Source organism: Oncorhynchus gorbuscha, linkage group LG03, assembly GCF_021184085.1.
Source record: "Oncorhynchus gorbuscha isolate QuinsamMale2020 ecotype Even-year linkage group LG03, OgorEven_v1.0, whole genome shotgun sequence".
In the NCBI taxonomy this organism is placed as follows: Eukaryota; Metazoa; Chordata; class Actinopteri; order Salmoniformes; family Salmonidae; genus Oncorhynchus; species Oncorhynchus gorbuscha.
The window spans coordinates 59,157,725-59,180,309 of NC_060175.1; the positions used below are offsets into that span (position 1 = coordinate 59,157,725).

Genomic DNA, 22,585 nt, shown 5'->3' on the forward strand with positions numbered 1-22,585 from the left:
GGATTTACAGGTCGCTCCTACCAGGTGGCGTGGCGAGAATCTGTCTCCTCACCACGCGCTCTCACCACTGGTGTCCCCCAGGGCTCTGTTCTAGGCCCTCTCCTATTCTCGCTATACACCAAGTCACTTGGCTCTGTCATAACCTCACATGGTCTCTCCTATCATTGCTATGCAGACGACACACAATTAATCTTCTCCTTTCCCCCTTCTGATGACCAGGTGGCGAATCGCATCTCTGCATGTCTGGCAGACATATCAGTGTGGATGACGGATCACCACCTCAAGCTGAACTTCGGCAAGACGGAGCTGCTCTTCCTCCCGGGGAAGGACTGCCCGTTCCATGATCTCGCCATCACGGTTGACAACTCCATTGTGTCCTCCTCCCAGAGCGCTAAGAACCTTGGCGTGATCCTGGACAACAAACTGTCGTTCTCAACTAACATCAAGGCGGTGGCCCGTTCCTGTAGGTTCATGCTCTACAACATCCGCAGAGTACGACCCTGCCTCACACAGGAAGCGGCGCAGGTCCTAATCCAGGCACTTGTCATCTCCCGTCTGGATTACTGCAACTCGCTGTTGGCTGGGCTCCCTGCCTGTGCCATTAAACCCCTACAACTCATCCAGAACGCCGCAGCCCATCTAGTGTTCAACCTTCCCAAGTTCTCTCACGTCACCCCGCTCCTCCGCTCTCTCCACTGGCTTCCAGTTGAAGCTCGCATCCGCTACAAGACCATGGTGCTTGCCTACGGAGCTGTGAGGGGAACGGCACCTCAGTACCTCCAGGCTCTGATCAGGCCCTACACCCAAATAAGGGCACTGCGTTCATCCACCTCTGGCCTGCTCGCCTCCCTACCACTGAGGAAGTACAGTTCCCGCTCAGCTCAGTCAAAACTGTTCGCTGCTCTGGCTCCCCAATGGTGGAACAAACTCCCTCACGACGCCAGGACAGCGGAGTCAATCACCACCTTCCGGAGACACCTGAAACCCCACCTCTTTAAGGAATACCTAGGATAGGATGAAGTAATCCTTCTCACCCCCCCCCCCCCCTTAAAATACTTAGATGCACTATTGTAAAGTGGTTGTTCCACTGGATGTCATAAGGTGAATGCACCAATTTGTAAGTCGCTCTGGATAAGAGCGTCTGCTAAATGACTTAAATGTAAATGTAAATTTAAAAAGTGACATCTAGGGGTTATAGCTTTCACCTGGCGATACCTGTTTTGTATACTCTGTGTATATTTTAAATAAGGCTAAATTAAATACATAGATATAGAAAAGACTCTACTTTTACAGACACCAATGAACCACCTGTCATGTTGATGGTAGTGGTAAGGTAGTAAGGAGGGTAGAGAGTACAGTTTCAGCCCCAGCAGTAGGTTGTTTTGAATTTCTGGTTACCAGCTCTCGCACTGACTGTGTGTTAACTGGTCACAGGTCAGCGAAGAAGAGAAAGGCACATTGTGTATTTTGAAATCGGCTATAGAAAGAATTGCATATTCAAATCATAGTCCGCTACAGAAGCTAACTAGGCGAGGAGCAAAATTGTGTTTCAGACCTGTTTGTCATGTGGTATAACCATTTCCTGAGAGAGAGCGAGAGAGACAGTGTTCTATTGCACGTACACAAACTTCAACCCACTATGTAACACAGAAATACAACTACACGGACAAACACACCCACAGACAGCAAATACACAGACAGTAAACCGATGGCCAGCAAAAACAGTTGATCAGGCACGCCTTCAGTTATCGATACCAGTCGGAATGTGGATAACCTTATCTGTACCCAGACACAATGGGGCAAATTATTATCTGAAAAAAGTTGGGTATACAGCCCCACTTGTACATGATGATAGTGTGAAACATGACATCCCACTGGGCACAGACATCATTTCAACATCTAGTTTTGATTTACATTTGGTTGAGTTGTCAACTAACGTGAATTCAATATGAAAACAACCAACAATGTCATTGGATTTAAGTTCAAAGTTGAGTTTTAAAAAATGGAAATACCCTTACTTTGATGACTTTTTGAAAATCCAATCTGTTTTTCACATTGATTCAACGTCATCAGATTGTATTTTTTTCTGTTGAAATGATGTGGAAACAACGTTGATTCAACCAGTTTTTGCCCAGTGGGATAATTCTAGACCAACTTTATGAATGCAATATGTAACATTTGCTTGACAGTCTTTCATGGAATAGAGAACAATAATAATGGGGTCTTTTTCTAGGCACTAACAAAGACTAACTCCGACATGGGTCGTTTGACAAAGCCTATTTATTTTTTTATTTTTTTTATTTCACCTTTATTTAACCAGGTAGGCTAGTTGAGAACAGGTTCTCATTTGCAACTGCGACCTGGCCAAGATAAAGCATAGCAGTGTGAACAGACAACACAGAGTTACACATGGAGTAAACAATTAACAAGTCAATAACACAGAGAAAAAAAAGGGGAGTCTATATACAATGTGTGCAAAAGGCATGAGGAGGTAGGCGAATAATTACAATATTGCAGATTAACACTGGAGTGATAAATGATCATGTACAGGTAGAGATATTGGTGTGCAAAAGAGCAGAAAAGTAAATAAATAAAAACTGTGGGGATGAGGTAGGTGAAAATGGGTGTGCTATTTACCAATAGATTATGTACAGCTGCAGCGATCGGTTAGCTGCTCAGCTAGCTGATGTTTGAAGTTGGTGAGGGAGATAAAAGTCTCCAACTTCAGCGATTTTTGCAAATCGTTCCAGTCACAGGCAGCAGAGTACTGGAACGAAAGGCGGCCGAATGAGGTGTTGGCTTTAGGGATGATCAATGAGATACACCTGCTGGAGCGCGTACTACGGATGGGTGTTGCCATCGTGACCAGTGAGCTGAGATAAGGCGGAACATGAATTTCCTATGTGGAAATTCATGTTTTTTTTGTAGGGTTTTGGATAAATGCCGAAAATAAGGTCTTCTAAGCCTGTGTTAACCTGAGACCTTATTTTCGGCATTTATTCCAAAACCACTTTCTTTCCCCATTAATTTCCCCCATTGGAATTGCTGAACGAACCGGAGGTTTAATTTCCTGTTTTTAGGACGCACAAAATGGCGAGCTATATACAGCATAGGCCCACTAGTATTTTCTCAGAAATTAAAAGTTATAAACTGTGGTTGTTTATAACGTTGACTAGCCCATCACTCTCTTTAAGGTTATTGAATATCTAACTTCCTTCAGGCCAAGACGGGAGAGAGGCCTATCATTAGTCGAACTGGCTGGAACTTCATATTACTGCCACATCTCATGGGAAAATACTTAACATACTTCAATGATGTTAGACACATACTGTCAGACTCTGCTAAATGGGGAGAGAGAGAGTGATGTTGTTAAATTAGATTCAGGGTCAAATATTGCATTTGTTTTTAATAGATGTCACTAATTGTGAACTTTTGACCCATTAATTGGCTCCAAACATTTACACACAAATATAGATGTTGACTGAACTAAGTCACACTCTGGTGAATTCCTAATCTACAAAAGGGTAGTGCAAACGGGCCAAAGGGTGGTGCAAACGGCCCAGTACATCACCGGGGCCAAGCTTCCTGCCATCCAGGACCTCTATACTAGGCGGTGTCAGAGGAAGGCCATAAAAATGGTCAAAGACTCCAGCCACCATAGTCATAGACTGTTCTCTCTGCTACCACACGGCAAGCGGTACCGGAACTGCCAAGTCTAGGTCCAAGAGGCTTCTAAACAGCTTCTACCCCCAAGCCATAAGACTCCTGAACCTCCTAATCAAATGGCTACCCAGACTATTTGCATTGCCCCCCCCCCCCCCCCTTTTTTACACTGCTGCTACTCTCTGTTGTTATCATCTCTGCACAGTCACTTTAACAATTCTACCTACATGTATATATTACCTCAACTAACCGGTGCACCCACACATTAACTCTGTACCGGTACCCCCCCCTGTATATTGTCTCTCTATTGTTATTTTACTGCTGCTCGTTAATTACTTGTTTAAAAAAAATGTAATCCATATTTTTTTAAAACTGCATTGTTGGTTAGGGGCACTTAAGGGGCAAATTTGATTTGAGTTCCACACTGCCTCTGGAGTCAAGGTCAGCACAAGAACTGTTCATCAGGAGCTTCATAAAATGGGTTTCCATGGCCGAGCAGTCACACACAAGCCTAAGATCACCATGCGCAACGCTGAGCATCAGCTGGAGTGGTGTAAAACTTGCCGCCATTGGACTCTGGAGCAGTGGAAACGTTCTCTGGAGTGATGAATCACGCTTTACCATCTAGCAGTCCGACGGACAAATCTGGGTTTGGTGGAGGCCAGGAGGATGCTACCTGCCCGAATGCTAGTGCCAACTGTAAAGTTTAGTAGAGGTGGAATTATGGTCTGGGGCTGTTTTTCATGGTTTGGGCTAGGCCCCTTAGTTCCAGTGAAGGGAAATATTAACGCTACAGCATACAATGATATTCTAGATGATTATGTGCTTTCAACTTTGTGGCAACAGTTTGGGGAAGGCCCTTTCTTGTTTCAGCATGACAATGCCCCCGTGCACAAAGCGAGGTCCATACAGAAATGGTTTGCCGAGATCGGCTGTAGAAGAACTTGACTGGCCTGCACATTGCCCTGACCTCAACATCATCAAATATCTTTGAGATGAATTGCAATGCCGACTGCGAACCAGGCCCAATCGGCCAACATCAGTGGCTGACTTCACTAACGCTCTTGTGGCTTAATGGAAGCAAGTCCCTGCATCAATGTTCCAACATCTACTGGGAAGCCTTCCCAGAAGAGTAGATGTTATTATAGCAGCAAAGGGGGGACAAACCAAACTCCACATGAATCCCCATGATTTTGGAATGAGATGTTCAATGAGCAGGTGTCCACATTCAATACAATAAGGTAGCATGTTTCGCATTGGCTGAAAGTTGATTGCATTTGTGAGAGGAGGTTGCCCCACTCTGTCTGACTCAGGTCTGAACAAATGTGACCTAGACTAATTAAGCATGCGTAGGAATTGTTAGAATTTTATTTCCCCATGGAAAAGTGATTGCTTTTGATATATCAAAAAAAAGAAGCTTTATCTGCCTCCCCAATGAAAATGACTTATATATTTAATGGAAAATAGATGTTCTATTTTTATGGACAATGCACCTGCTGCCTTGCTGACAAAATGACCGAGCGGCACAAATTACTGTTAAATTTGAGAACAATAGCGGGTCTGGGGGACTGTGACAACAATTTTGGACCCCCTTGTGGCCCTCCTAAATGTAGAGTAAGCAAAAATTAGTTACGTAAAAATTATTTCAATCTTTCTTTCTTTTTACATCTGTTATTAGACAGTGGCAACGATGATGATTATGAACATGGTATTTTGTCTGCTAATGCCTGAAATGCAGTGAAGAAAACGATATGACAACAATAACATCTAATGTAACTGGCCCCCCCAGTTGAAATGGTCTAGAACCGCCACTGTTTGAAAAGGGCACTCCTCCCTCCCCGCTTTCGACTGATAACGTGACGGGGCCTTTTTAACCCGTTGCAGCGTAAAATATCTCCCTTATTATTACAGCGTCCACCTACATGCGGGCTCGTTATTGGTGGAGCGCGATCAGAAGCGCGAGATGGACAGCAGTCGAGATTGAATTTTATGAGCGTCCTCAACAAACGTTAGTTATATTTTTAATTAATCAGTTTTACAGTCCGTGCTTTGTTTGTAGTTTGAGAGACATGTTTGTGTGTCGAGGAGCGAGGCTGTCGGCGAAGGCTTTGGCGCAGGCTTTCAACTCCACGACAGGGGCAGCGGCACAATTTAAAACGAACAGACTAACGGTAGTTGACGTTACCTGCACTTTGCCATTACGTAACATCCATGCATTCAAATGCTCCCGAGCTTTTTGTGGATATTTTGTGGCACTTTCGCCTGATGGAAAGCGAGAAAAAAGGGAGAAGGATATGTTTTCCGTCAAGAACCGGGACTCTGTTCGTTTCATAATCACGCATCAGCAACAATTAACTCGAGTAAATTATTTTTCTTTAAATCTCTCCAACAAAAGTACTGGTAAAAGCTTATTCAGCCGTACACATAACGTCACTAGCTCAACTCTTTATCGGACGAATGGAGGCCAAAGCTGGCAGAAGAAACAATACGTAGATGCACTTGAATCTGTGTTTACGTCTGGAGCCAATGTCTGCAATCATCGATTATATCCCACGATGACTGTGCAAATGAGACCTTTTTCCTCGGTTGCTGTTGCTCCCAAACTGGTGGAGGACTCGCCCGCAGATCACAAAGTGGTAAATTCAACTTTGAATGGTATTTGTTTAACCCATGTGACATCGAATTTAAATGAACAATGTTTGACCATCAATCATGCCAGTGTAGTAAAGTACTAAGTGGACATTTTAGAATGTAAATATTGGTGGGGCAAACATTCTTTTGGGCGAGATGCATGCCTGCAAATCTACTACACAACACTAAACAATACATTAATTGCACTATAATGGTGAAAACGGTGCCCACAATCTGTTAGGGCCTACATAAAGCTGTCCCAACACCTTACCACCGCTACACCTGGCTATCAGAGGAGCCTTGTCTGCAGCGAAACAGATCATTCAGCCTCATTTACTGCCTTTAAAAAAAACATAGCTGATATGGCTGACTTGCTTAAACAAATGTAATTTCTACTTACAATTGACATGTACAAACAATGGCATAAGGGGATGACATGTGACAAGCAAGAGGCTATCCATAATTTCGATTAAGACATTAATGAACGACCTAGGACAGACATAGTCAATAACTATTTGTTAAACACGTTTGAAATGTACAGCAACAGAATTCAGAACATGGGCCATTCTTACAGTATTCCCCTTGTACACCAAGTCAGAACCGTAGGATAAATAAAGGTGGCATATAGGCAGACAATGGCAGTTCTTACAATGTTAAATGATTGCATTTCTGTAAAACAGGTTATAGGCTAAGTCAGAACAATAGGTGAAATTAAGAGTGGTAAAGGGACTAAATTTTTAGGCTGGAATACCAACAGCTTACTACACAACATACTCTTAGTATTACTTTCTTGCTACAGTATACCGTGCCTTCGGAAAGTATTCAGGTCCCTTGACTTTTTTCTCAATTTGTTACATTACAGCCTTATTCTAAAATGAATTAAATTGTTTTTTCCTCATCAATCTACACACTCGGCCATAATGATAAAACAAAAACAGGTTTTTATAAAATGTGCACAATAAAAAAAAAAGAAAAAAAAAAGAAATCACATTTAAATAAGTATTCAGGCACTTTACTCAGTATGTTGTTGAAGCATCTTTGGCAGTGATTACAGCCTCAAGTCTTGGGTATGACACTACAAGCTTGGCACACCTGTTTTGGGGAGTTTCTCCCATTCTTCTCTGCAGATCCTCTCAAGCTCTTGTCATGTTAGATGTTGCTGCACAGCTATTTTCGGGTGTAAGTCTGGGCTCTGTCTGGGCCACTCAAGGACATTCGGAGACTTGTCCCGAAGCCACTCCAGCATTGTCTTGGCTGTGTGCTAAGGGTCGTTGTCCTGTTGGAAGGTGAACCTTTCCCCCAGTTTGAGGTCTTGAGTGCTCTGGAGCAGGTCTTCATCAAGGATCTCTCTCTAATTTGCTCTGTTCATCTTTCCCTCAATCCTGACTGGTCTCCCAGCCCCTGCCGCTGAAAAAACATTCCCACAGCATGATGCTGCCACCATGCTTCACCGTAGGGATGGTGCCAGGTTTCCTCTTGTTGTGACGCTTGACATCCAGACGGGTTCAATCTTGATTTCCATAGACCAGAGAATCTTGTTTCACATGGTCAGTCTTTAGGTGCCTTTTGGAAACTCCAAGTGGGGTGTCATGTGCCTTTTACTGAGGAGTGGCTTCTGTCTAGCCACTCTACCATAAAGGCCTGATTTTGGTGGAGTGCTGCAGAGATGGTTGTCCTTCTGGATTGTTCTATCAGTGACCATCACATTCTTTGTCAACTCCCTGACCAAGGCCCTTCTTCCCAGATTGCTCAGTCTGGCCGGGCAGCCAGCTCTAGGAAGAGTCTTGCTGGTTCCAATCGTCTTTCATTTAACAACGATTGAGGCCTCTGTGTTTTTGAGACTTTCAATGCAGCAGACATTTTTTGGTACCCTTCCCCAGATCTGTGCCTCGACACAATCCTGTCTCGGGCACTGCAGACAATTCCTTCGACCTCATGGCTTGGTTTTTGCTCTAACATGCACTGTCAACAGTGGGACCTTCTATAGACAGGTGTGCCTTTTCCAAATCATGTCCAATCTATTGAATTTACTACTGTTGGACTCCAATTAATCAAGTTTTAGAAACCTCTCAAGAATGGTTGATGGAAACCGGATGCGCTGAGCATCCATTTCTAAACCTATGTTCACTTTGTCATTATGGGGTATTGTGTGTATATTGAAGTTTTATAAGGCTGTAACGTAACAAAATGTGGAACAAGTCAAGGGGTCTGAATACATTCCAATTGCACTGGAAGCACAAAATCAGCGGACAGCAATTGTGGAATCATGCCACAGTTGGACTAGATAATGCTAAACAAGGTTGGACTGTTATATAAATTCAACAAAAGATAATTGGTTAATTTGCTCAAAGTAAAACGATCTGAATTCCTACTGTGGCTGTATTAGACTTTTGCATTGGGGGCATACTTACATTGCAATGTACAGGCCGTGCTGGGGGTCATGATGCCTGTGCTGAAGGGCAAGTGGGCAGGCATCACCACAAATAACCACAAGGACTTCTGTTAAGTTAAACCACTTCTGCCAATACCACCTGAAGTACCTTCTTTCCATAAACCATTCCATAGACTATTCTCTCTCACACACTCTCTCCCATTTATATATTTACATATTTTATTAGGTATACCCATGTAGTACTGGGTCGGATCTCCCTTTGCCTCCAGAACAGCCTGAATTCCTCGTGCATGGATTCTACAATATGTGGCGTTCAACCGTTGCTCAATTGGTATCAAGGAATCTAACATGTGCCAGGAAAACATTCCGCACACGATTACACAATCGCCACAAGCCTGTGTACCGTTGACACCAGGCAGGATGGGGCCATGGACTCATGCTGCTTATGCCAGATCCTGACTGCCATGACGCAATCGGACCAGGCAATGTTTTCCCACACAATTGTCCAGTGTTGGTGATCGCGTGCCACTGCAGCCGCTTCTTCTTGTTTTTTTAGCTGATAGGCGTGAAACCCGGGTCGGTCGTCTACTGCAATAATCCATCTGTGCTCAAGTACCGACATTCTGTGATGCCGTTCTGCACATCACTGTTGTACTGTGCCGCCTGTGTGTTGCCTGCCTGTTAGCTTGCACAATTCTTGTCATTTATCCTTTGGCCTTTCAGCTAGCAGTTTTTAACCACACAACTGCTGCTGGCTGGATGTTTTTTGTTTGTCGACGCATTCTCGATAAATCCTGGGCACTTTTGTGTGTGAAAATCCCAAGATGCCGGCCATTTCTGAAATAACTCGTTTTGCCCATTCTAACATTCAATCGAACAGTAACTGGATGCTTATTTGCCTGCTTCATATACAGTTGAAGTCGGAAGTTTACATACACTTACAGGCTGACTACACCGCTCGCGTCGCATGCACGAGCTTTGCAAAATAAATTTACAAAACTATATTATCTAATTATTGCACCCACACTGCTCGCGCACGCCAACGAGCGTCTGCATTACCAAGGGCTAAAATAGAAGTCTGTTCTATTTCTGACTTAGATTGCGCTGAAAGTCCTGCCTTTCCCATCTAGAAAGCACGTGGGTACATGGAAGCATGTACCCACATGCCATTTCCTCATTGGTTATACCCACATGGGTGACAAAAAGACGAATGAGGTCGGTGGCGGTAATGCCTAATTTATGAAAGTTGCCAATCGCAACATAGTCAAGAGAAGAAAAAGCCTGGAAGGAGGAGAGATGACAAGAAACGATACGGTTGTACATTTTATGTGTGGATTAGTTGTCAGAGCAGAGGACCTTGTGCATTTCGCATAAAATAACAACTCAATGTTAATATCCCAGGACAAATTAGCTAGCAACTGCAAGCTATCTAAATAGGACAAATTAGCTAGCAAGTGCAAGCTAGCTAGCTAAATTGTCATACATGTTAAATGCATTTCGACCTGTCCCCAAATTAATGTAATCGGTTCAGAGTTGATTTTTTTATATTGTAACCTGCGTTTGGTGTCGGGTGACAAAATACATGTATGCACAGTCACGCACGTGCGGTTTGGGTTCTGGGTTAGGTTGGAATCATTAAAACTAGTTTTTAAACCACTCCACAAATTTCTTGTTCACAAACTGTAGTTTTGGCAAGTCGGTTAGGACATCTACTTTGTGCGTGACACAAGTATTTTGTCCAACAATTTGTTTATAGACAGCTTATTTCACTTATAATTCACTGTATCACAATTCCATTGGGTCAGTAGTTTACATACACTAAGTTGACTTTGCCTTTTAAACAGCTTGGAAAATTCCAGAAAATTATGTCATGGCTTTAGAAGCTTCTGATTGACATAATTTGAGTAATTGGAGGTGTACCTGTGGATGTATTTCAAGGCCTACCTTCAAACTCGGTACCTCTTTGCTTGACATCCTGGGAAAATCAAAAGAAATCAGCCAAGACCTCAGAAAAGATTGTAGATCTCCACAAGTCCGGATCATCCTTGGGAGCAATTTCCAAATGCCTGAAGGTGCCACGTTACATTTACATTACATTTAAGTCATTTAGCAGACGCTCTTATCCAGAGCGACTTACAAATTGGTGCATTCACCTTCAGTGGAACAGTCACTTTACAATAGTGCATCTAAATCTTAAAGGGGGGGGGGGATACTTATCCTATCCTAGGTATTCCTTAAAGAGGTGGGGTTTCAGGTGTCTCCGGAAGGTGGTGATTGACTCCGCTGTCCTGGCGTCGTGAGGGAGTTTGTTCCACCATTGGGGGGCCAGAGCAGCGAACAGTTTTGACTGGGCTGAGCGGGAACTGTACTTCCTCAGTGGTAGGGAGGCGAGCAGGCCAGAGGTGGATGAACGCAGTGCCCTTGTTTGGGTGTAGGGCCTGATCAGAGCCTGTAGGTACTGAGGTGCCGTTCCCCTCACAGCTCCGTAGGCAATCACCATGGTCTTGTAGCGGATGCGAGCTTCAACTGGAAGCCAGTGGAGAGAACAGAGGAGCGGGGTGACGTGAGAGAACTTGGGAAGGTTGAACACCAGACGGGCTGCGGCGTTCTGGATGAGTTGAAGGGGTTTAATGGCACAGGCAGGGAGCCCAGCCAACAGCGAGTTGCAGTAATCCAGACGGGAGATGACAAGTGCCTGGATTAGGACCTGCGCCGCTTCCTGTGTGAGGCAGGGTCGTACTCTGCGGATGTTGTAGAGCATGAACCTACAGGAACGGGCCACCGCCTTGATGTTGGTTGAGAACGGCAGGGTGTTGTCCAGGATCACACCAAGGTTCTTAGCGCTCTGGGAGGAGGACACAATGGAGTTGTCAACCGTGATGGCGAGATCATGGAACGGGCAGTCCTTCCCCGGGAGGAAGAGCAGCTCCGTCTTGCCGAGGTTCAGCTTGAGGTGGTGATCCGTCATCCACACTGATATGTCTGCCAGACATGCAGAGATGTGATTCGCCACCTGGTCATCAGAAGGGGGAAAGGAGAAGTTTAGTTGTGTGTCGTCTGCATAGCAATGATAGGAGAGACCATGTGAGGTTATGACAGAGCCAAGTGACTTGGTGTATAGCGAGAATAGGAGAGGGCCTAGAACAGAGCCCTGGGGGACACCAGTGGTGAGAGCGCGTGGTGAGGAGACAGATTCTCGCCACGCCACCTGGTAGGAGCGACCTGTCAGGTAGGACGCAATCCAAGCGTGGGCCGCGCCGGAGATGCCCAACTCAGAAAGGGTGGAGAGGAGGATCTGATGGTTCACAGTATCGAAGGCAGCCGATAGATCTAGAAGGATGAGAGCAGAGGAGAGAGAGTTAGCTTTAGCAGTGCGGAGTTGAATGACTAGTCTTGAAGTTGAATGACTAGTCTTGAAACCTGACTGATTTGGATCATTCAGAGAGAGATAGCGGGAGAGATAGCGGGAGAGCTGGCCAAGGACGGCACGTTCAAGAGTTTTGGAGAGAAAAGAAAGAAGGGATACTGGTCTGTAATTGTTGACATCGGAGGGATCGAGTGTAGGTTTTTTCAGAAGGGGTGCAACTCTCGCTCTCTTGAAGACGGAAGGGACGTAGCCAGTGGTCAGTGATGAGTTGATGAGCGAGGTGAGGTAAGGGAGAAGGTCTCTGGAAATGGTCTGGAGAAGAGGGGAGGGGATAGGGTCAAGCGGGCAGGTTGTTGGGCGGCCGGCCGTCACAAGACGCGAGATTTCATCTGGAGAGAAAGGGGAGAAAGAGGTCAGAGCACAGGGTAGGGCAGTGTGAGCAGAACCAGCGGTGTCGTTTGACTTGGCAAACGAGGATCGGATGTCGTCGACCTTCTTTTCAAAATGGTTGACGAAGTCGTCTGCAGAGAGGGAGGAGGATTCAGGAGGGAGGAGAAGGTGGCAAAGAGCTTCCTAGGGTTAGAGGCAGATGCTTGGAATTTAGCGTGGTAGAAAGTGGCTTTAGCAGCAGAGTCAGAGGAGGAAAATGTAGAGAGGAGGGAGTGAAAGGATGCCAGGTCCGCAGGGAGGCGAGTTTTCCTCCATTTCCGCTCGGCTGCCCGGAGGCCTGTTCTGTGAGCTCGCAATGAGTCATCGAGCCACGGAGCGGGAGGGGAGGACCGAGCCGGCCTGGAGGATAGGGGACATAGAGAGTCAAAGGATGCAGAGAGGGAGGAGAGGAGGGTTGAGGAGGCAGAATCAGGAGATAGGTTGGAGAAGGTTTGAGCGGAGGGAAGAGATGATAGGATGGAAGAGGAGAGAGTAGCGGGGGAGAGAGAGCGAAGGTTGGGACGGCGCGATACCATCCGAGTAGGGGCAGTGTGGGAGGTGTTGGATGAGAGCGAGAGGGAAAAGGATACAAGGTAGTGGTCGGAGACTTGGAGGGGAGTTGCAATGAGGTTAGTGGAAGAACAGCATCTAGTAAAGATGAGGTCGAGCGTATTGCCTGCCTTGTGAGTAGGGGGGAAGGTGAGAGGGTGAGGTCAAAAAGGAGAGGGGTGGAAAAAGGAGGCAGAGAGGAATGAGTCAAAGGTAGACGTGGGGAGGTTAAAGTCGCCCAGAACTGTGAGAGGTGAGCCGTCCTCAGGAAAGGAGCTTATCAAGGCATCAAGCTCATTGATGAACTCTCCGAGGGAACCTGGAGGGCGATAAATGATAAGGATGTTAAGCTTGAAAGGGCTGGTAACTGTGACAGCATGGAATTCAAAGGAGGCGATAGACAGATGGGTAAGGGGAGAAAGAGAGAATGACCACTTGGGAGAGATGAGGATCCCGGTGCCACCACCCCGCTGACCAGAAGCTCTCGGGGTGTGCGAGAACACGTGGGCGGACGAAGAGAGAGCAGTAGGAGTAGCAGTGTTGTCTGTGGTGATCCATGTTTCCGTTAGTGCCAAGAAGTCGAGGGACTGGAGGGAGGCATAGGCTGAGATGAACTCTGCCTTGTTGACCGCAGATCGGCAGTTCCAGAGGCTACCGGAGACCTGGAACTCCACGTGGGTCGTGCGCGCTGGGACCACCAGATTAGGGTGGCCGCGGCCACGCGGTGTGGAGCGTTTGTATGGTCTGTGCACAGAGGAGAGAACAGGGATAAACAGACACATAGTTGACAGGCTACAGAAGAGGCTACGCTAATGCAAAGGAGATTGGAATGACAAGTGGACTACACGTCTCGAATGTTCAGAAAGTTAAGCTACGTAGCAAGAATCTTATTGACTAAAATGATTCAAATGATACAGTACTGCTGAAGTAGGCTAGCTGGCAGTGGGTGCATTGTTGACACTACACTAATCAAGTCGTTCCGTTGAGTGTAATAGTTTCTACAGTGCTGCTATTCGGGGGCTAGCTGGCTAGCTAGTAGTGTTGTTTACGTTACGTTGCGTTAAAAGAACGACAATGTTCATCTGTACAAAAAGTAGGACACAAGTATAAGCATCATGGGACCACGCTGCCGTCGTATCGCTCAGGAAGGAGATGTGTTCTGTCTCCTAGAGATGAACGTACTTTGGTGCGAAAAGTGCAAATCAATCCCAAAACAACAGCAAAGGACTTCGTGAAGATGCTGGAGGAAACTGGTACAAATGTGTCTATATCCACAGTAAAACAAGTCCTATATAGACATAACCTGAAAGGCCGCTCAGCAAGGAAGAAGCCAGACTACGGTTTGCAACTGCACATTGGGACAAAGAGCGTACTTTTTGGAGAAATGTCCTATGGTCTGAATAAGCAAAATTTGAACTGTTTGGCCATAGTGACCATTGTTATGTTTGGAGGAAAAAGTGGGAGGCTTGCAAGCAGAAGAACACCATCCCAACCATGAAGCACGGTGGTGGCAGATTCATGTTGTGGGGGTGCTTTTCTGCAGGAGGGACTGGTGCACTTCACAAAATAGATGGCATCATGAGGGGGGAAAATTGTAGATATATTGAAACAATGACATCAGTCAGGAAGTTAACCTTTTTGGGATAGGGGGCAGCATTTTCACTTTTGGATGAATAGCATGCCGAGTGAACTGCCTCCTACTCTGTCCCAGATGCTAATATATGCATATGATTAGTATTATTGGATAGAAAGCACTCTGAAGTTTCTAAAACTGTTTGAATGATGTCTGTGAGTATAACAGAACTCATATGGCATGCGAAAACCTGAGATAAATCCAACCAGGAAGTGGGACATCTGAGGTTTGTAGTTTTTCAAAGCTTGACCTACCGAGTACACATTGAGAGATGGATGAGCTTGAACTTCCTCAGGCTTCCACTAGATGTCAACAGTCTTTAAAACTTGAATGAGGATTCTACTATAAAGGAGGGGCTCATGAGACCTCTTTGAGTCAGTGGTATGGCAGAGAGCCTTGGTCTCATGACGTGCGCTCCCGACAGAGTTACCTCGCGTTCCAGTGCTTTTTCTGAAGACAAAGGAATTCTCCGGTTGGAACATTATTGATGTTTTATGTTTTATGTTAACATCCTAACGATTGATTCCATACATCGTTTGACATGTTTCTAAAGGACTGTGATGGAACTTTTCGAGTTTTTGTCTGGATGAAATGCTTGCACCTCATGAAGATTACTGGGCTGGACACGCTAACAACAAGTGGCTATTTGGACATAAATGATGGAACTTTATGGAACAAATCAGTCATTTATTGTCGAACCTGGATCCCTGGGAGTGCCTCCTGATGATCATCAAAGGTAAGTGAATATTTATGGTGTTGTTTCTAACTTTGTGTTTTCCAAAATGGCGGCTATTCCTCTGGCTGTTTTGGGTATTGAGCAACGTTCTCAGATTATGCTTTCCGTAAAGTTTTTAAAAAATCTGACACAGCGGTTGCATTAAGGAGAAGTCTATCTTTAATTCTGTGAATAACACTATCTTTTATCAATGTTTATTATTAGTATTTCTGCAAAATCACTGGATGTTTTGGAATCAAAACATCACTGCACGTAAGGCGCCAATGTAAACTGGGATTTTGGGATATAAATATGCACATAATCGAACAAAACATTCATGTATTGTGTAACATGTCATATGAGTGTCATCTGATGAAGATCCTCAAAGGTTAGTGATTACTTATCTATTTTTCTGCTTTTTGTGGCTCCTACCTTTGGCTGGAAAAATGGCTGTGTTTTTTCGACTTGGTGGTGATCTAACATAATCATATGTTGTGCTTTAGCTGTAAAGCATTTTTTAAATCGGACACGATGGGTAGATTAAGATGTTTATCTTTCATTTTCTTTTTTTTTCTTTTTTGTTCATGTGTGAAAGTTACATATTTCTAAAATATATTTTGTAATCTTGCGCGCTGCCTTTTCAGCGGTATGTTGTTCCGCTAGCGGAACCCCTGCGCTAGAAAGGTTAAAGCTTGGTCGCAAATGTGTCTTCCAGATGGACAATGACCCCAAGCATACTTCCAAAGTTGTGTTAAAATGGCTTAAAGACAACAAAATCAAGGTACTGGAGTGGCCATCACAAAGCCCTGACCTCTAGCCTATAGAAAACTTGTGGGCAGAACTGACAAAGCGTGTGCGAGCAAGTAGGCCTACAAACTTGACTCAGTTACACCAGCTCTGTCAGGAGGAATGGGCCAAAATTCGCCCAAGTTATTGTGGGAAGCTTGTGGAAGGCTACCCCAAACGTTTGACCCAAGTTAACTTCTTAAGGTATAGGGGACGCTTGCGTCTCACTTGGCCAAGAGCCAGGGGAAATGCAGCGCGGCAAATTCAAGTAAAATGATATAAAAAATCTAACTTTCATTAAGTCACACGTGTAAGATATGAAATTAAAGCTACACTCGTTGTGAATCCAGCCAACATGTCCGATTTTAAAAAGGCTTTTCGGCGAAAGCATAAGAAGCTACTTTCTGATGATAGCACAACAGTAAACAAAGAGTAGCATATTTCAACCCTGCAGGCACAACACAAAACGCAGAAATAAAATACACTGCTCAAACAAATAAAGGGAACACTAAAATAACACATCCTAGATTTGAATGAATTAAATATTCTTATTAAATAATTTTTCTCTTTACATAGTTGAATGTGCTGACAACAATATCACACAAAAATTATCAATTGAAATCAACTTTATCAACCCATGGAGGTCTGGATTTGGTGTCACTCAAAATTGAAGTGGAAAATCACACTACAGGCTGATCCAACTTTGATGTAATGTCCTTAAAACAAGTCAAAATGAGGCTCAGTAGTGTGTGTGACCTCCACGTGCCTGTATGACCTCCCTACAACGCCTGGGCATGCTCCTGATGAGGTGGAGGATGGTCTCCTGAGGGATCTCCTCCCAGACCTGGACTAAAGCATCCGCCAACTCCTTGACAGTCTATGGTGCAACGTGGCGTTGGTGGATGGAGCGAGACATGATGTCCCAGATGTGCTCAATTGGATTCAGGTCTGGGGATCGCCGGGCCAGTCCATAACATCAATGCCTTCCTCTTGCAGGAACTGCTGACACACTCCAGCCACATGAGCCGCATTGTCTTGCATTAGGAGGAACCCAGGGCCAACCGCACCAGCATATGGTCTCACAAGGGGTCTGAGGATCTCATCTCGGTACCTAATGGCAGTCAGGCTACCTCTGGCGAGCACATGGAGGGCTGTGCGGCCCCCCCAACGAAATGCCACCCCATACCATGACTGACCCACCTCCAAACCGATCATGCTGGAGGATGTTGCAAGCAGCAGAACGTTCTCCACAGTGTCTCCAGACTCTGTCACGTCTGTCACATGTGCTCAGTGTGAACCTGCTTTCATCTGTGAAGAGCACAGGGCGCCAATGGCGAATTTGCCAATCTTGGTGTTCTCTTGCAAATGCCAAACATCCTGCACCGTGTTGGGCTGTAAGCACAACCCCCACCTGTGGACGTTGGGCCCTCACTTCACCCTCATGGAGTCTGTTTCTGACTGTTTGAGCAGACACATGCACATTTGTGGCCTGTTGGAAGTCATTTTGCAGGGCTCTGGCAGTGCTCCTCCTGCTCCTCCTTGCACAAAGGCGGAGGTAGCAGTCCTGCTGCTGGGTTGTTGCCCTCCTGCGGCCTCCTCCACGTCTCCTGATGTACTGGCCTGTCTCCTGGTAGCGCCTCCATGCTCTGGACACTACGCTGACAGACACCATAAACCTTCTTGCCACAGCTCGCAATGATGTTCCATCCTGGATGAGCTGCACTACCTGAGCCACTTGTGTGGGTTGTAGACTCCGTCTCATGCTACCACTAGAGTGAAAGCACCGCCAGCATTCAAAAGTGACCAAAACATCAGCCAGGAAGCATAGGAACTGAGAAGTTGTCTGTGGTCACGACCTGCAGAACCACTCCTTTATTGGGGGTGTCTTGCTAATTGCCTATAATTTCCACCTGTTGTCTATTCCATTTGCACAACAGGATGTGAAATGTATTGTCAATCAGTGTTGCTAAGTGGACAGTTTGATTTCACAGAAGTGTGATTGATTTGGTGTTACATTGTTTTTTAAGTGTTCCCTTTATTTTTTTGAGCAGTGTATACAACATGCCTTACCTTTTGACGAGCTTGTTTTATTGGCACTCCAATATGTCCCATAAACATGACAATTGGTCCTTTTGTTCTATTAATTCCGTCCATATATATCCAAAATGTCATTTTTTTGGGGCCTGTTTGATCCAGAAAAAAACATCTTGCCATTTGTGCCTATAAACTTTTCCAAAATATTTCAAATTACTTTTGTAATACAACTTCAGGTATTTTTAAACGTTAATAATCAATCAAATTGTAGACGGGCCTATCTGTGTTCAATACAGGAAGACCACAAACCAATGCTACTTTTCAAGTCTTGCGCAACTCTCAACAGTGTTACCCAGTTCCTAAGATGGCTGTACTTCTTCATTGCAATTCATTGCAATTCACATACAATTATCTCAACCAAATTCCAAAGTCTGGTGACATCCAGTGGAAGCGGTAGGAACTGAAAAGAAGTGTCTAAGAAATATTGTTTTCCAATGAGAACTCACTGAACAGACAGACCTAAAAAAAAGAAATTCTGAACGGTTAGTCCTCAGGGTCTTGCCTGCTACACAAGTTCTGTTATACTCACAGACGTGATTCAAACAGTTTTAGGAACTTCAGAGTGTGTTCTATCCAAATCTACTAATAATTCGCATATCTTATGTTCTTGGCATGAGTAGCGGGAAGTTGAAACTGGGCACGCTATTTATCCAAAAGTGAAAATGCTGGCCCCTATACCTAAAGAAGTTAAACAATTTAAAGGCAATGCTACCAAATACCAATTGAGTGTATGTAAACTTCTGACCCACTGGGAATGTGATGAAAGAAAAAAAAGATGAAATAAATAATTCTCTCAACTAATATTTGGACATTTCACATTCTTAAAATGAAGTGGTGATCCTATCTGACCTAAAACAGTGAATTTATACTGGGATTAAATGTCAGGAATTGTGAAAAACTAAGTTTAAATGTATTTGGCTAAGGTGTATGTGAACTTCTGACTTCAAATGTACAGTCGTGGCCAAAAGTTTTGAATGACACATTCATTTTCACAAAGTTTGCTGCTTCAGTGTCTTTAGACATTTTTGTCAGATGTTACTAATAATTACAAGCATTTCATAAGTGTCAAAGGCTTTTATTGACAATTACATGAAGTTGATGCAAAGAGTCAATATTTGCAGTGTTGACCCTTCTTTTTCAAGACCTCTGCATTCCGCTCTGGCATACTGTCAATTAACTTCTGGGCCACATCCTGACTGATGGCAGCCTATTCTTGCATAATCAATGCTTGGTGTTTGTCAGAATCTGTGGGTTTTTGTTTGTCCCGCTGCCTCTTGAGGATTGACCACAAGTTCTAAATGGGATTAAGGTCTGGGGTGTTTCCTGGCCATGGACCCAAAATATTGATGTTTTGTTCCCCGAGCCACTTAGTTATCGCTTTTGTCTTATGTCAAGGTGCTCTATGATACTGGAAAAGGCATTGTTCATCACCACACTGTTCCTGGATGGTTGAGAGACGTTGCTCTAGGAGGATGTGTTGGTACCATTCTTTATTCATGGCTGCGTTCTTAGGCAAAATTGTGAGTGAGCTCACTCTCTGGGTTGAGAAGCAATAATGGTCTCCGGATGCTTTACTGTTGGCATGACACAGGACTGAAGGTAGCACTCACCTTGTCTTCTCCGGACAAGCTTTTTTCCGGATGCCCAAACAACCGGAAAGGGGATTCAGCAGAGAAAATGACTTTACCCCAGTCCTCAGCCTCTCCCTGTACCTTTTGCAGAATATCAGTCTGTCCCTGATGTTTTTTCTGGAGAGAAAAGTGGCTTCTTTGCTGCCCTTCTTGACACCAGGCCATCCTCCAAAAGTCTTCACCTCACCGTGTGTGCAGATGCACTCACAACTGCCTACTGCCATTTCTGAGCAAGCTCTGTACTGGTGGCGCACCGATTCCGCAGCTGAATTAACTTTAGGAGACAGTTCTGGCGCTTGCTGGACTTTCTTGGGTGCCCTGAAGCCTTCTTCACAACATTTGAACCGCTCTCCTTGAAGTTCTTGATGATCCGATAAATGGTTGATTTAGGTGCAATCTTACTGGCAGCAATATCATTGCCTGTGAAGACCTTTTTGTGCAAAGCAATGATGACAGCACGTGTTTCCTTGCAGGTAACCATGGTTGACAGAGGAACAACACTGATTCTAAGCACCACCCTCCTTTCGAAGCTTCCAGTTACTTATTCAAACTCAATCAGTATAACAGTGATCTCCAGCCTTGTCCTCGTCAACACTCACACCTGTGTTAACGAGAGTGTCACTGACATGTCAGCTGGTCCTTTTGTGGCAGGGCTGAAATGCAGTGGAAATGTTTTTCTGGGATTCATTTGCATGGCAAAGAGGGACTTAGCAATTCATCGGATCACTCTTCATAACATTCTGGAGTATATGTAAATTGCCGTCATACAAACTGAGGCAGCAGACTTTTAAAATTTAATATTTGTCATTCTCAACTTTTGTCCACGACTGTAGTAATGTGGGTCGCACGTCAGGCATGCTAATTTTTCTTATTCCATGAAGTTGTATAACTGATTAAACCTTTTCATCCCACAGTACTGCCCTGCTTCTATTCACTTGTCCGTTGTTCACCGTATAGGCATGCAGTTTTTAAAACAGGCTTATCCTTTCTAGCGCAGACGTTCCGCTGGCGGAAACCCTCGACAACATTCCGCTGTAAAGGCAGCGTGCAAAATTCTAAAATATCTTTTAGAAATATGTAACTTTCACACATGAACAAGTCCAATACAGCAAATGAAAGAAACTTCTTGTTAATCTACCATCGTGTCCAATTTCAAAAAGGCTTTACAGCGAAAGCACAACATATGATTGTTAGGTCAGAGCCAAGTCAAAAAAACAGCCATTTTTCCAGCCAAAGATAGGATTAACAAAAAGCAGAAATATAGATCAAATTAATCACTGACCTTTGATCTTCATCAGATGACACTCAGAGACATCATGTTATATAATACATTTACATTACATTACATTCGAGCGACTTACAAATTGGTGCATTCACCTTATGACATCCAGTGGAACAGCCACTTTACAATAGTGCATCTAAATATTTTAAGGGGGGGGGGGGGGTGAGAAGGATTACTTTATCCTATCCTAGGTATTCCTTAAAGAGGTGGGGTTTCAGGTGTCTCCGGAAGGTGGTGATTGACTCCGCTGTCCTGGCGTCGTGAGGGAGTTAGTTCCACCATTGGGGAGCCAGAGCAGCGAACAGTTTTGACTGGGCTGAGCGGGAACTGTACTTCCTCAGTGGTAGGGAGGCGAGCAGGCCAGAGGTGGATGAACGCAGTGCCATTATTTGGGTGTAGGGCCTGATCAGAGCCTGGAGGTACTGAGGTGCCGTTCCCCTCACAGCTCCGTAGGCAAGCACCATGGTCTTGTAGCGGATGCGAGCTTCAACTGGAAGCCAGTGGAGAGAGCGGAGGAGCGGGGTGACGTGAGAGAACTTGGGAAGGTTGAAAACTAGACGGGCTGCGGCGTTCTGGATGAGTTGTAGGGGTTTAATGGCACAGGCAGGGGAGCCCAGCCAACAGCGAGTTGCAATAATCCAGACGGGAGATGACAAGTGCCTGGATTAGGACCTGCGCCGCTTCCTGTGTGAGGCAGGGTCGTACTCTGCGGATGTTGTAGAGCATGAACCTACAGGGACGGGCCACCGCCTTGATGTTAGTTGAGAACGACAGGGTGTTGTCCAGGATCACGCCAAGGTTCTTAGCGCTCTGGGAGGAGGACACAATGGAGTTGTCAACCGTGATGGCGAGATCATGGAATGGGCAGTCCTTCCCCGGGAGGAAGAGCAGCTCCGTCTTGCCGAAGTTCAGCTTGAGGTGGTGATCCGTCATCCACACTGATATGTCTGCCAGACATGCAGAGATGCGATTCGCCACCTGGTCATCAGAAGGGGGAAAGGAGAAGATGAATTGTGTGTCGTCTGCATAGCAATGATAGGAGAGACCATGTGAGGTTATGACAGAGCCAAGTGACTTGGTGTATAGCGAGAATAGGAGAGGGCCTAGAACAGAGCCCTGGGGGACACCAGTGGTGAGAGCGCGTGGTGAGGAGACAGATTCTCGCCACGCCACCTGGTAGGAGCGACCTGTCAGGTAGGACGCAATCCAAGCGTGGGCCGCGCCGGAGATGCCCAACTCTGAGAGGGTGGAGAGGAGGATCTGATGGTTCACAGTATCGAAGGCAGCCGATAGGTCTAGAAGGATGAGAGCAGAGGAGAGAGAGTTAGCTTTAGCGGTGCGGAGCGCCTCCGTGATACAGAGAAGAACAGTCTCAGTTGAATGACTAGTCTTGAAACCTGACTGATTTGGATC

General features: G+C 45.1%; 1 protein-coding gene across 2 annotated transcripts in view; it reads left to right on the forward strand.

The window, feature by feature from the left end:
- The first annotated feature begins 5,518 nt into the window (after positions 1–5,518).
- The window catches only part of LOC124021140 (protein FAM210B, mitochondrial-like), a 31,065-nt gene continuing 13,998 nt past the window's right edge, over positions 5,519–22,585 (forward strand). The window contains exon 1 of one of the 2 annotated variants that reach the window (XM_046336496.1): positions 5,519–6,299. In XM_046336496.1, the coding sequence (XP_046192452.1) occupies positions 5,586–6,299 (714 nt within the window). In that variant the 5' untranslated portion in view covers positions 5,519–5,585. The remainder of the gene's footprint in view (positions 6,300–22,585) is intronic. The other variant, XM_046336487.1, reaches the window with a different exon arrangement.